The sequence below is a fragment of the Hyperolius riggenbachi genome, chromosome 5, assembly GCF_040937935.1.
Source record: "Hyperolius riggenbachi isolate aHypRig1 chromosome 5, aHypRig1.pri, whole genome shotgun sequence".
Taxonomy (NCBI): Eukaryota; Metazoa; Chordata; class Amphibia; order Anura; family Hyperoliidae; genus Hyperolius; species Hyperolius riggenbachi.
The window spans coordinates 129,484,236-129,500,064 of record NC_090650.1 but is presented as its reverse complement, the minus strand read 5'-3'; the positions used below and the strand labels follow the sequence as shown (position 1 = coordinate 129,500,064).

At 43.9% G+C, this 15,829-nt stretch overlaps 1 protein-coding gene across 2 annotated transcripts in view; it reads right to left on the bottom strand.

Annotated features, from left to right (window-relative positions):
* ZNRF2 (zinc and ring finger 2) overlaps positions 1–15,829 on the bottom strand; it is a 172,937-nt gene that overhangs the window by 32,282 nt on the left and 124,826 nt on the right. For both annotated transcript variants that reach the window (XM_068236250.1, XM_068236251.1), the window contains exon 2: positions 12,815–12,910. In XM_068236250.1, the coding sequence (XP_068092351.1) occupies positions 12,815–12,910 (96 nt within the window). The remainder of the gene's footprint in view (positions 1–12,814; positions 12,911–15,829) is intronic.

The window sequence follows — 15,829 nt, the reverse complement described above, 5'->3', positions numbered from 1 at the left end:
GGTTAAACTCTCTACATATAATAAATACTGTTAATAAATGATGTTAAACTCTCTAAATACATACAGGGGAAATTTCGCTCTGTTTACCTTCTGTCCTGTGCAAGAATTCAGGTCCACTTTAACTAAATTTCAATTTTTTTCCCCACATCTTTACTTATGCTAGGTATACACAATGCAATTTTCTGACAGATTTACTGTCAGATCGACTATTTCCAACATGTCCGATTAGAGTTCTGATTGATTTCTCATTCAGCTCTATGGAAAAATCAATCAGAAAATCGATCGGAAATCAGATCGGACATGTTGGAAGTAGTCGATCTGGCAGTAAATCTGTCAGAAACTTGCATTGCATGTACATAGCATTTTGCTGGGAATACACCATGCGTTTTTTAGGCAGATAGATGGTTTGATAGATAATTTCCGACATGTCTGATCTCAGTTTCGATCGTTTTACCGCTCGATTTCTTATACCGTCTACTACAGTACACATAATTCAGAAATCCAATTCACAAAAAGACAGCCTGATTCGTGTTTCACGGAAAAAAAGCCGCTTCCTCAGAGGCACACAGTGTATATAACATCTGTTAAAAACATATAAGGTATAACTATATACGTCAAAGACATGTTATGTTACTCATGTTATGACATATGCGCACATCAGGATACAATGGCCAGTGATAAAAAAAACACATCTATCTTACCAGTTGCAGGTCAAAGGGAAAAATGCTAACCGCAATCTGCAAAAATACAATATAGTATAAAGACCTCAACTGGCATATAAAAGCCTCCCATATAGGTTTAATAGTCCCTATATGAAAAAGTCAATAATAATAAATAAATTAAAACAGACCATACCACATTCAAAACAGAGGTGCTATATAAAACTGGCATTGTTTACAAGAAAATAAATATGGCAGCCTCCATATTCTTCTCATTTCAGTTGTCCTTTAAAGATCCAGTATGCCAGATAATTAGGTGACCTTGATGGACACATGTACCCACACTAGATTCTCAGCAGAGATGGCCCTAAACAGCTGCCTTGACCGAGCTCTATCCAGACTTGGTGTACAAAGCTGCAATGTATACACTCCATATTCATTTATCATGCGTAGATTCTCTCTTAACAAAATAGGCAGATAACATAACAATTGCCTAGCATAATGGTTTCCTTTTACTTATACATGTATATTCATTAAAAATGTATGTTAATGTACAGCTGGTTCAAGTACTGTATATTCCTGCGTATAAGACTACTGTTTAACCCTTGAAAATCTTCTGAAAAGTTGGGGGTCGTCTTATACGCCGGGTATCATTGATGCCGGGGATACCCCCTATCCTTTTACTGCCTCTCAGATCTTGCTGCTGAGGACTGTAGTGAAGCGTCGCAGGCGCATATGTGTGAGATCTGAGAGGGAGGTAAATAGGATAGAAATAGAAAAAGGGTGGGCCAGACGGGTGAAAGAGGCGTATTTTATGAGCACAGCACGATCTATTCTTCCATACTTCTCTGATAAACATGGAGACAGGGAGAGTTGACCAATCCAACCAGTCAATTGACTATATACTGTTATATACTGGGTACCACATACAGTACAGCACCAGTATATGATTTTTTTAATTTTATTTGGTGTACGTTGGAAAAGGGGTAGTCTTATACGGTGAGTATATCACAAACTCTATATTTTAACTGGAAAAGTTGGGGAGTCGTCTTATACACCCAGTCGTCTTATACGCCGGAATATACGGTACCTAAGTTGGTCACCAGTAATTCCCTAAAAAGCAGCACTCACACCAGGGGAGGGGCGGAGCAACACAATGTTAGTACTGCCACTCCTGCTGAGTGATTACTCTCCACTACAATATGCAGACCTATGCAGTCCAATCTCCATGTACTGATCTCACCTGCTGGAACGTAAATCTCAGAAATTCTTTATTTCATCTGTGAAATTAGAAATTAGCCTAGAGATAAACTTTTCAAACATGCTGGCCTAATGTAAATTTTGCTACACAGGAGATCTTGTCTTAAGGCCCATAAACACAACACACAAGTCGGTTGAGGGGGGTCGTAACAACTGCCTCTGCCGATGATCCGGTGTGTACAGCAGCCCCCCCAACTGTCACCTGGTAAACGATCCACAAGGCATTTCAACTTCGCCGGGCGATAGCTTTGTTCTTGCCCCTTGCTCTGCACGTTGAGGCACACCTGAACCACTCCATGAGCCCACCGCAATCCTAAACACACACATTGCAACAGAACACGTCATCAGCCTATAAGCATCTGTACAGCCTCAGTCCAGTGATGTCGCCTGAGGGATAGGATCCTATAATCCCAATCTTGCAACATCAATCTAGCGTGTGTATGGGCCTTTTTTTGTGGCTGAACAGCTGATTTCACACCAACCCCTCATTCTAGAGCTATGGTATCTTAGAGATAATAGGAGCAAAAACAGACTTATTTATTATAAACCAATTCTTTGTAAACACTGGTCTCTGCTTTAGCTTAGCAGACAAAATAAAAAGACAAAAGAAGGGAAAAGTTGTCATCTAAATAACAATATTATAAAGTTCCTCCAATATGGAAACTGCAAAACATAGCAATTTGAATCTGGAAACAACTGAGTAGTAGTTTACTTTGAAAATAACAGTGAAACAAAAGTTTTTATTTTTATTTCAGAAATCTGAATGAACTTCATAATATTTAAGAGAGTCAGTGGCATTGTAAGGAGCACACAATTAATAGAAGAGGATTGCCTTAATCTCCATATTACTGTTAGGGCTCTTTCACATCAGAGCTCGCGTTGGAGAACGCTCAAAGCATACGTTTTGTTGTATGCGTTTTAATGCGTTTTGATATGCGTTGCACTGCAGTGAGTGTGCGTTTTTAATCCGTTTTCAATGCGTTACAGGACATAGGAAAACGCAGGTAATTTTTTTTTTCCTTTTAGTTTTCAACTTTCTACATTGTTCCTCTGTTGCATTCTGGGACTGATTGCCTGCGTTAACGGATTAAAAACGCGCATAGTGTGCGTTTTACATTGACTAACATTGTAACGCATAAAGCTAGCGTTGGCCGAAAAACTGCGCCTGGGTGCAGTGTAACGCAACGCACAAAAAGGCTGCGTTATATGTGAAAGCTAAAATGAAAGTCTATGGACTTTCATTTCACCTTGGGCAACGCAAACTTTATCTTTTGCGTTGAAACGCAGAAAATGTGCCCTAATGTGAAAGAGCCCTTAGATGACAATGTGGTTTCCTACTGATCCAGGGGAAGAATGAATTGTTGGATTTTCCATGGATTTAGCTAAGGTATTTGTTGATATTAGCCGGTGCTGATGATTCTTTTCTTCCTTCCCTGGGATCCCATAAATAAGATTATGGAACAAACATAGGTAAGCCAAAAAGGATTGCTCAACCTCTGATATGCTCACAATAGAGTGAGTGGAAACTATGCAAGTGCAGGGCTGACTGTCCATATAGCAACAACCAACAAAATGAAATAAGGTCACATATAGCATAAAATGATTGTAATGGAAAGAGGCTCCAGCAGAGTAAAAATTGATCATAGGTAAAAACAGATAAAAGTTGGGGGGCAAGGGTGGACTTACCTCCCCAAAACCAAACACAACCACTATGTATGGTTTAAACAAGATTTAATTCGTACTCCAGAATAAATGCAACGCGTTTCGCGGGTCTCTAGCCCGCTTCCTCAGGCAACAATACAGGTAGGAGTAACTCAGAAGTTGTGTAGCCAAGTACAGCGCCTCTGTGACTTGGCTACACAACTTCTTACTTACTCTGCTGACGCCTCTGTTTCCATTGCACTTATTGTTATCCACCTGGTGGATTTTCCTTCTACAGAGAGCGACTTTTTAGCCTGAGTGGGGACAGGCCTAATATCCCCATAAGTGCTTTAAGTGGTTGCCTGAACCCGGAAACCCATACTTGTGAGTATATTTTTATTTGCTGCTACCTTGGCATTCCTTTATCATCAATAATACACTATTAGGGGCTCTCGATTGTGTTTTTCCTTTCTTTTACACAAAATTATTGTATTCAGGAAGGGCCACAACATTGATGCTAGCCGGTTTGGACCAGGAATGATCATTACTCATAGCTCAACATAGACCTTGTGTTCGGAAATAAAAAATGTCAGCCAGACAACCACAGGAGGGATTCACTGACAGCCAAAAACACAAGCCGAATTATTAAAAAATACAAATATAAAAGGTAGTTTTAGTGTTTCACCAAAAATCAGGTGGAACCAGATGACGGGGTTCTTTCAGTTGTGCATTCCCCGACTATCACAAATGATAAAAAAAATTAAAAAAAATCTGCAAATAAATGGTTCCAATGTGCTAAAAACTGGGCATCCAGTTCAGAACAGGCAGATGTATAAAATGGATAACAGAATGGAAAAAAGGAAATACCGTATATACTCGCATACAAGCCGAATTTTTGACCCCCAAAATGGGGGTCAAAAGTTGGGGGGTCGGCTTGTATGCGAGTCTTCCCTGGTGGTCTAGTGGTGGGTGGGTGGGTGGGTGGTCCGCGCCCCGCTCCCCCCTCCCCGCTCCCCCCCGGCCGCCGCCGCTGCTAATACCTGTTTAGGCAGCGGCCGCTTCCTAATCCGCGTTCCTCTTCTTCTTCTCAGAGTATCACAGCAGCGCGCCCGGCGCTGCTGCTGTGACGATGCAGGGGGCAGGAAAGAGCGGTTCCCTTGGCAACGGCGATACAGATCGCCGCTATAGGGAGCCGCGCTCTTTCCTGCACTCTACATCGTCACAGCAGCAGCGCCGGGCGCGCTGCTGTGATACTCTGAGAAGAAACTTAAGAAGAGGAACGCGGATTAGGAAGCGGCCGCTTCCTAAACAGGTAATAGCAGCAGCGGGGGGCGGGGGGGCGGAGCACTACCTACCTATGCTGGGCACTAAACTGGGCACTATACTGGCTAAACTGGGCACTATACTAGCTAAACTGGGCACTATACTAGCTAAACTGGGCACTATACGGGCTAAACTGGGCACTATACTGGCTAAACTGGGCACTATACTGGCTAAACTGGGCACTATACTGGCTAAACTGGGCACTATACTAGCTAAACTGGGCACTATACTGGCTAAACTGGGCACTATACTAGCTAAACTGGGCACTATACTGGCTAAACTGGGCACTTTACTAGCTAAACTGGGCACTATACTGGCTAAACTGGGCACTTTACTAGCTAAACTGGGCACTGGCACTATACTAGCTAAACTGGGCACTATACTGGCTAAACTTGGCACTATACTAACTAAACTGGGCACTTTACTAGCCATACTGGGGCATTATACTAGCTAAACTGGGCACTATACTAGCTAAACTGAGGCACTACCTACCCATACTGGGCGCTATACTGGCTATACTGGCAATACTGGGCACTTTACTAGCTATACTGGACACTACCTACCTATACTGGGCACTATACTAGCTATACTGGGACACACTGGGGGGCTGCACCAATCCAGCATTTCCTACCCCCGGCTTATATGGGGGTCAATCATTTTTCCCTGTTTTTTCAGGGAAAAGTTGGGGGGTCGGCTTATATGCGGGTCGGCTTATATGCGAGTATATACGGTAGCCAGAGGAAGGGAATAAAATGTTCATGGAAAGTTGTTCTGAAGCTGTCCTTTGGTGAAGTGGTGGATTTATTATACAAGTTAGGGCCGGTTCACACGGACGGCAGGCGGCGTTGGGGCGGCCAGGAAGTCGCGTCGTCCTGTGACGTCCCGTTCGGTGGCGGCGGTACAGAGATCGTCGCGATCGGCGTTTCTCGTCCCCGCAGGGGGACATGAAGCCGCGCCGGCTAGCCGTCCCTGGACGTTGCATGCGGCTTCTAGGGACGGCCGAAACGATGCGTTAAATCGGGATCAGAACGCCGCGTTTATGCAATCGACGGTAATCGACGGTAACCGCGCAATGCTAAACGCTCCTATTCACTTGAATGGGAGAGTTTAGCCGATGGGTCCCGAACGCTTGACGGTAGACGCCGCCAAGCGTCCGTGTGAACCGGCCCTTATAAGAACTGCACTCGGTTTATCTGAGGGCAGACATAGACCCTGGATTGCACGGCTGATAGGAAGGGTTACAAGCACCATGGTGCACACAAGCTGATAACAGAAACATTCTTGGTGGATCTGGAAAGAAAGGCTAGAACAGGACTCTACATACCACAAATACTGGCATCATGATGCATGCACTTTACAAAGTATCATTAAGACTAATAGTATAATTACTGAGGTCAATGACCGTGTGTTACTGTTTATTGCTTCATTACACACAAGTCACATGAAATGACTGCTTGTATACCTCTGACCATGTTGTTTTCCTGACTGAACGGTATGATCTGTTGCTCTGACATAGTACAACTGATCTCCAAATATCACAATTCAATGATGGCCAGCATCACATAAATAAACAGATCCCAACAAATGAGAATAGAATTAGTATTACAAAAGAGGTGCATTTATAGCCAATTATCTGTGTACCTGCTTACTTTGGTGCCTGACAATAAATAAGTCTTAAGGCCATGTCACAAGTGATGGAGAAGCGTGGTAGGTACACACAGATAGGCACCAAATATAACAAGTTAAGGGGCCCATACACCTAACGATTTTCCCGCCGATATACGGCCGATTCGATCACAGTGATCGAATCGGCTGTGAAATCACCGCGCACACCGCTGACAGAACGATCGATTTCCGTCCGAAATCGATCGTTCCCGTCGATTCCCGTCGATCCGTCCGTGCGGAAGATTTTCCTCGATCGCCGGCGGGTCGGGAGTGTGTCGATAGCGGCGTTCGAATGCCCGACGACCGACGCAATACAGCGGGTATACATTACCTGTTCCGGCCAGCGCGAGTCCCCTGGTCTCTGCTGTCTTCTCCGCTCTGGTCTGGTCTCCGGCATGCTTCACTTCTTCCTGCCCGGCAGGAAGTTTAAACAGTAGAGGGCGCTCTACTGTTCAAACTTCCTGCCGGGCCGGAAGAAGTGAAGCATGCTGGAGACCAGACCAGACCAGAGAAGAAGACAGCAGAGACCTGGGTAGTCGCGCCGGCGGAGCAGGTAATGTATGCGGGGGGGGGGGGGGGGCGGAGGAGCGGCGGCAGCACCGCCACAGATTGTGAACGGTTTCAGGTTGAAATCGGTTCACAATCTGTTTGCAGTAAGGCAGTCATACGATCCCTCTCTGATCAGATTCGATCAGAGAGGGATCTATCTGTTGGTCGAATCGGATGGCAAATCGACCAGTGTATGGCCACCTTTAGAACCCTTTACTGAAAAGAACGTGCAGAGATAAATCGTACACAACCATCTTAGAACAGAGAGGAACACAGAATGAATACAGGAAATCATAATACCATAGAGATCATCAGATTACAGACAGAAAGTGACATGCTTTACTATCCAGCAGTTTAAGTAATAATGTTTAATCCAACAACATGGGCAATTAAGATACAGTGATTAAGTGGCCACAACTTGTAGCTGTCACCAGGGTTTACAGACATTTGGAAAATTGTTTACAGTAGAATAAAATATTTATCACGTATATCATATGATGTTGGATGCACAGTCCTCCCCTCTATACTCCAGTCCAGGGCTGCCATATCTTCTGTGTGTGAGGAACAGTGACATGGATCTCTTCACTAACCATTTTAGCATCAGGGTTTTTTAAATAATTTGATTTAATTTTAATAGATCTGTTTTCCATTCGGCAGCAAGAGGACTTTTGTCATGGCTGCCATATGCTAAACGAATTTAGGTTTGGCATGTTTCAGGTTATTGGATCAATACCCTACTAGGAGCATCTTCAGATCCTTTGCCTAACCATATTAGAGATAACCCTATTGATATGAATGGACACCCTATGGCTAAAACAAGCCAACAGATATGTAGCATGCTGATAAGTATCTGGATATCCTTTAGGGCAAGGGATATGCAGAAGCATCCAATGCATTCAGCCTCTTATGCATAAGGCAACATTCAAGAAGAAACCTAGTGCATATTTGCAGTTCAGTTTCTGTCCTTGTCAGGGATGGAAGGTAGGATGCGATATACTTAAATAGTGTCCCTCAACCCCCCCCAAAAAAAAACAAAACAAAAATAAAAACATAGATTATGAGACTAGCTGCCTTCACTTTATATGCTCCTTTAAAGCTTTGAAATACATGAATGCCTTGGCACAGGTACTAACTGTGTAGAATCAGCCACGTGTGTGGGGTTAGGCTATGTTTACTGGTTTGATTAGTAATGGACAGAAGCATGAAAAAGGAAGAATATGCTTATTGGCCCCATTGAAGAAAGAGAATCCGAGAACTGCATATCACAGTTTCTAGCAGCTGATCCAGAAGCTGTGGTAAGGGTCCAGGTCCGAATCCCAGCTGGGGCACTATGTGCATGGAGTTTATCTGTTCTCCCAGTGTATGCGTGGGATTTCTTCGGGCACTGAGTTTTACTCCCGATAAGTTAAATGGCTTCCCCCTAAATTGGCCCTAGACTACAATGGACATAGAGATTGTAAGCTTGCAAGGGCAGGGCTCTCTCACCCTTCTGTGTCTTAGAATTTGTATACAGCACTGTAATTACCAACTATGTATTTTGTATATTGGTGTATACCATCATCTATATTATTATGTACCCCATGTTTGTTTCTTACTTTGTACATTGCCACAGAATATGTTGCTGCTTTATAAATCACTAATAATAATATGACTGTCACTCACAGAGGCTCACAATCTGATCCCTACCACAGTTAGTGGCATGACTATATACTATAGACTATATACTCTGCAAAAGTGCTGTGGAAGATGTCAGCGCTATTTACATACTTAATAATGATAAAGATTTGAAGTATGCAGGCAGGTTAAGATTAGGTCAGGGTTAAGGTTAGTCTTAAACACCTATAAACTTTTTTTTCCTAACCATAACCTTTTCATGTCTGGTTCCCATAAGAAATGGGTGTAAAATTTGAAGAGAGGCTTGGGCGAGTGTTAGGCAGGAAGGTATGGATAAGATATGGGGCAGGAAGGAAACTAGAGTTATTTAGAGAGGCTAGTGATAGGTCAGGGGAGATGAGCGAAGAAAGCATTGACTATTGGACAAATCCCACTGTCACCATTGAACGGAATGGGCATCCAGAGTGCTGGAATCATACACACGTACACCAGGAAACTGCATATTCATAATGACTGTGCTGATTCACTTGCAGGTTTCAGGCACAGCAGACTTTTATCAACAACCATTAGGCTGGATTCCCAACCAGATACCGGTACTAACCAGTAAACATCTATCTGCCCTCTCCTATATCAAAGATTGCAGACTGTTCCTTTCCCTTAACGTCCTAATAAAAGAATGGTCTTAAAAGAGAGGGCATCCCTTAAAAAGGTCACCTGCTTACCTTCTCTTTTTAAACACCAATTTCAGCTGAGAATTCAGAGATGTAGGAATGTCCAAATTAATACAGAACATATTTTCTAGGAACTGCTACAAGGATACTTAAGACCAGTTCAATTATGTTGGTGAAACATGGGAACAGCAAACAGACCACTGCAAGACCCCCTCACATGTTGGTGGTACCAGGCAATCCCTTCACCGTGCAGCAACACAGTAACGTTTACAGATGCCTGCAACAAACCAGATGTCGATAAAATCCAGATATCTTTATTGGTATATCCAATAGACAGGCTGGTAGCTGATGCATTTCATATACAAAGTTCCTTAGTCATAGCTCATGCTATGACTAGGGATCTGTGTGTCTGAAACGCGTCAGTTACCAGCCTCTCTATTGGATATACCCATTACTAATAAAGATATCTGGATTTTATCGACATGTGGTGTGTTGCAGGCATCTGTAAATGATCATGATGGTGAAACACATGCATGTGTAGCCAGATTGGAAACTGTTGTGTTATGTATCCTTTGAGTAACCTTATGACTTCACATACTACTGACAAAAAAGAACAGCACAAATCATACTTTTCAAGAAGGCCCCAAACATTCACCATTAATCAGACAGCAGACAGAGGATGGACTGTGTGTATATTCATCTTTGTAGATTAACCTCAATTAACGCCCTCCTGATTATTGATCTGATCTCAATCCTTCAGCAGTCATGCTGGTCAGAGAGCCGTAAAGACAACTTTATTATGTTCAAAGAGAATAAGCAAAATAATCACAGAAAAATACCTACAAATGTATCCTCAGTGATTACTGCATGGCATATTATCAGGCTAGCGAATAGGCTTGATGATGTGTTGGGAAAAGCACAATGGTGGTGCATTGTTTCGTTTACCATACTGTCAAGAGAGCAAAACAAAAAGAGGAGCTCTCTGCTTCGCCTAAAGTGCCCATATAACTAGCGATGATGGGCTCAGCAGCCAAGAGACAGATCTCTCTATGATCGAATCTGATCAGAGAGAGATCTGTTGGATGCCCATTCACCGCAGGCCGATTCCTGATCAATTTCAGCATGAAATCTTTCAGGAATCAGTCACTGTCCCCCAAACTATTATATGTGCCTCCTGGTGCCTGTGCATTGAAATATCTCACCTATCCAGCTGCCTGCCCACCGCTAGTATCCACCTGCTTCCACATTCGCGCCCCACATGCTGCTGGCGTATAGCACGTTGTGCATGTTGGACATCACAAGATATGCTATACAGCAGCAGTGGGGGGCGGGAAGGGGATGAATGCAGAAGCAGATGGAAACTACCAATGGCAGTGAGATATTTATATAACATTTAGGGGGACAACAGCTGAGGGTTCCATCATGTTCATCGCTTACCCCGACACACGTCATTACTGCTGTGCACCCGATCAACCACGTTGGCCCAAGATTTCCCAGCAGGTGTGATCAACACATTTGACCAATTTTGGGCCAAAATCGGTTGAATCATCAATCACGCATACTTTCTGCAATTATCGAAACAGATGGATTGTCGATCGACCGCAAAATCACCAGATGTATGGCCACCTTTAGTATAGTAAACTGTTCAAAACCTGATTACACCTATAAATGACTAATTACTCACTGATCTCTCCTCAGTTTGTTTATAAAAGAATGGATTCTGTATTCACTCAACAGTCACCCTTCATTTAACAAACACCACTGCAAATATTTCCTCCATTCAGCTTCACACAGACACTAGATTTCATTGTTCAAGACAATCATTCATGATCAGTTTGTGTGAAAATCTTGCGTTTGTGCAGCTGGGTCAAAATATCATTTAGCAACAAACAGGCATATTGCTTTTCCTACCATGGGTACCACACATTTATCCCCCACTCTCTTCACTCTAAACATCAGGACAGGACACTAGTCTTTACACAAGCAGCGCATCTGTACAGAGATCTCTCTTATCTCAGACATTTGGAACAATGCAGCGCAATCATTCTGAGTAACAAATACTGCCAGCCTGTTAGTTGCATTAGGGCTGCATTACACCATGAAAGCAGTTGTTTCTGATCACTTCTTGTCCTCACATAGCAGCAAGGAGTTCCCAGTGATGGAGTAAAGAATAAATATGCCTCTGCATGGGAGCATTTAAGAGGCTGAATAAACCCTTTACTGATTTACTGACAAAATCCAGCTGTTTTCTCACACCAAGTGGTTCAGCAGCCAGGACTCCGTACATGTGCAGGAAGTTACTGTACCGATTGAAAGCACACTCTAACCAATAGGTGAATCAGAAGAAAGAAACACAGCAGTGCCCAGGACAGGGCTTTAACAGTTTCTGCTGCACCCAGGAGATGGGTCAGATGACAACCTGCCCTCCACGTCACTTTTTTATGTACACCTCAGCAGGGAAGGAATTAAAGTGGACCTGAACTCTTGTATAGGACAAAAGGAAAACAGAGAGAAAAGTGCCCTGCATGTTTTTACAGAGAAGAACCGGTCTAATTTTCCCTCATTTGTAAGTAATCACAAGTGTAATTTGATCTCTCAGCTGTGTCAGCACAGAAATTCGACAGCTAACATGTAAACACAGGATGTTAACTCTGTCTGCTTCCCTGAAGGCAGGAAGTAGGCACACTGCATATTTATTGCAGGAGTTCTGTAAGCTGTAACAAGGAAATAAAGGTTAATCTGCTGTTGCTTATGTTTTAGGGCCCGTTTCCACTAGTGCGCAACGCGGCTAAGAGATGCGCGGCTGCACTTCCTCGTCTGCAGGAACGCAGCCGAATCTTATAAGCTGTGCCATGCACGGCTATGGGATTCTTAGCCTCCTGCACAGACACTGATGGCAATGTTGGCCGAATCGCTAAGGTAAGCGATTCAGCCAGCGGCGCCATCGTTTCCTATGGCAGAGTTTCCCTGCGTGATTTGCCTGCGGGGAAACTCTGCGGATTTGGCCCGGTTTCTGTGCTAGTGGAAACGGGCCCTTAGAGCAGAGAGGAAATTCTCAGTTCAGGTCTGCTTTAAGTAGAGCAAATTGCAGTCTGGGTTTAATAAATGGTCCTGTAGCAATGCCTGAATTTTCCAGAAAAATATCTGCAACTCAGAGGCTTCAGATGCTGCTCGTCTCCTCTCATTTCCCATGTGGGGCCTTTTTGAGAAAACTCAGGGTCGCAGTCTGCTGCTGCTCTCCCCTATTAGCTTCACTAATATTTGTACTGACCGGCATTACTAATGCCAACATCCTACCTGCCCGAGTCCGCTGGGTCTTCATAATTAGAGGCCATATGTTCATTACCTACTTGCTATATTACTATTCCACTAGGCATAGCAGCTCTATTATGTTACAGGCTTAGGAGATGGAGGAGGAGCCTAGGCACTTACCATTATATGTTATTCTTGGCTTTGTTAAGCACATCACGAGATGCAAGTCCATTTCGTCTGTGGGAATGAACTTTGAGCAGACTGGGCACTTAAATCCTGTAAAAACATAATTATTAAACAAAATATGTTAATATGCATCACCACAACAATATTTATTTTATTTATTTATTGTATTTATAAAGCGCCAACATATTACGCATATATACAGACCATGCTATCAAATAGCCCATAAAATAGGACTGTAAACAACATATCTGTGATAGCAGGAATTTTAAAGATTTTATTTGACCTACAAACCAAAAAACTATCACTGTGAAAGTAAAGTTGTGGCAGAACACAGATTTGAAAGGAAAAAATAGTTTACCGGTATATTTGAGGTTTTTGAAATCCTGGAAACGATCATTCAAAAGTCGAAATGGATAACGGACCCGAGCAACGCTATCCAAGTCAAACACAGAGGTATGTCTATGCTGAATCTACATACTTCTATACGTTGTATGCCCTTCTCCTTTAAATATTTTACTTTTGGCTAGTCAAACTTTCAGACATGAAGAGGCAGGCTTGCAGTGCAGCGAGTCCCATCACCCTCCCATTCCCGGCTCCTGATTGGAGTTAATGGGGCAGGGAAGAGGAGGGAATAGGAGGGTTACAAGCGGGAACATTGCCACAAGCCTGCCTCTTCTTGTTTGAAAATTTTACTTTAGACTAGGGGTGCCCACACTTTTTTGGTTCACAAGCTACTTTAAAAATTGCAGAGCCCAGGAGATCTACCCTCTCTCCCCCCCCCCCCCCCCCACACACACACACACAGTGTCTCCCATATCCCAGCATAGTTAGGCACAGTTCTGTTTTTCAGGAAGGGTGACCAGCTTATCACATCTCAGCACGGAGGCATCCTTAGCTGTGCTGCTGTTGCATGCAGCTCCCTCATTGTTGACAGCTGATCAGTCGGCAGTGGCTGGAAGATGCATGCTGTGCATTAGGCTGACATAATGCAGCTGAGGCCCCCCACAGCACATGGCTTCTATAATGACCAAATCCCCTTCCCCCTCGCAAGTACCACAAACAAGCTTCAGTCAAGGAATCCCCCCACCACCAAAATTTAAAATTGCAGCTATATGCACACCTCGCCAGCAAAGCCTTTGGCCTCCGTGCTCTCGCCTCTTCTCCTCACAATATGGAGGAGCGTTAGCCTCTGAAGACCCGTGGGACCTGGGGGAGGCGTGGCCACATGGTCTGCACAGCATCATAGAGGAGGGGGGAGGAGATGCTCACCATTTGCTCCTGTCCCCTTCAGCCATACCTCTCCCCTTCAGCCACACCTCTCCCCTTCAGCCACACCTCTCCCCTTCAGCCACGTGCTCAGTGAATTTTTCTAACAGCCGCGACTACACAAAATTTGACAGGCCACAACACAGTGGCAGTTAAATTTGACATAACATGGCCATTTACCAAATAGCCGGTCCTAATCCACCGGTATATTGCGATCGACCTATTGGGCACCCCCGCCTAAGACAAAAGTCACATTTTTCAAGGAGTATTACTGAGACCAGGTGGAACAAGGAGAGGAACGGACACCGCAGTTATGTGGCTGTAGCATGAACATACCTGTGAGCTTTCCTTAGGTAGCTTTGTATTGGGTCAGGTGCACTTTAAATAAAATCATTACAGACTTGTATATCAAGTAAGGTTTGATAAATGTATTCTCTATTTAGGACCACATGGGGTGATAAAATGTATTTATATTTATAGGGGTAATGCAAGCATTGTGTAGTCAGTGAAGGGAACTAAGGGGGCATTTTCCTCAATGATGACACAGACAGCAATAAAAAAAACTTAAAGAGACTCCGTAACAAAAATTACATCCTGTTTTTTATCATCCTACAAGTTCCAAAAGCTATTCTAATGTGTTCTGGCTTACTGCAGCACTTTCCACTATCACAGTCTCTGTAATAAATCAACTTATCTCTCTCTTGTCAGACTTGTCAGCCTGTGTCTGGAAGGCTGCCAAGTTCTTCAGTGTTGTGGTTCTGTGATGCATCTCCCCCCTCCTGGCCCCTCTATGCACACTGCCTGTGTATAATGATCTCTTGAGATACAAAAGGAAGGCTGTATACAGCCTGCTTGTGTATGGATGTATTTTCTATGTGTGGACATACTGTACATCAACCTACTTCCTGTTTTGGTGGCCATTTTGTTTGTTTATAAACAAACTTTTTAAAACTGTTTTTAACCACTTTTAATGCGGCGAGGAGCGGCGAAATTGTGACAGAGGGTAATAGGAGATGTCCCCTAACGCACTGGTATGTTTACTTTTGTGCGATTTTAACAATACAGATTCTCTTTAAGCAAGGGTTATTAATAATTCATCCTCATGCTCTAAAACAGAACCAAACAATAAATTGTAAACAAAAGTTCCACATTGCACAGCATTCTAGTATGTGCAGCCAAGTATTTAGAGAGGTGAATCCCGTTATTCAGCAATAAACACTGGCCATTTCCATATTACTGAAGTTTGGTGTCTGGCTGGGTGATGCACAGAGATGGGCAAGATATATTCTGCCTGGTCTCTTGTGAATGAATAGGGAATTCCTCTGTTTCCTTCACATTGAGTCTGGCAGCGGCACAGCCATACCGACAGTCCAAATACAGCCAGACTGGGACATGAAGTTCTCAGAATGATGTAAGACTTCAATGCCAAGGCCATTTTCACAGGCATAATGGGGCTGTGAAGCTTTGCAGCTATAGCACTCCCTCCTCTTACTTGGATTAACCACCTGAGCGGTCTGGACGAGCTCAGCTCGTCCAACACCGCCGGAGGTCGCCGCTCAGGCCCTGCTGGGCCGATTTTCATCAAATAAAAAGCAGCACACGCAGCCGGCACTTTGCCAGCCGCGTGTGCTGCCTGATCGCCGCCGCTCTGCGGCGATCCGCCGCGAGCAGCGGCGAAAGAGGGTCCCCCCAGCCGCCTGAGCCCAGCGTAGCCGGAACAAAAAGTTCCGGCCAGCGCTAAGG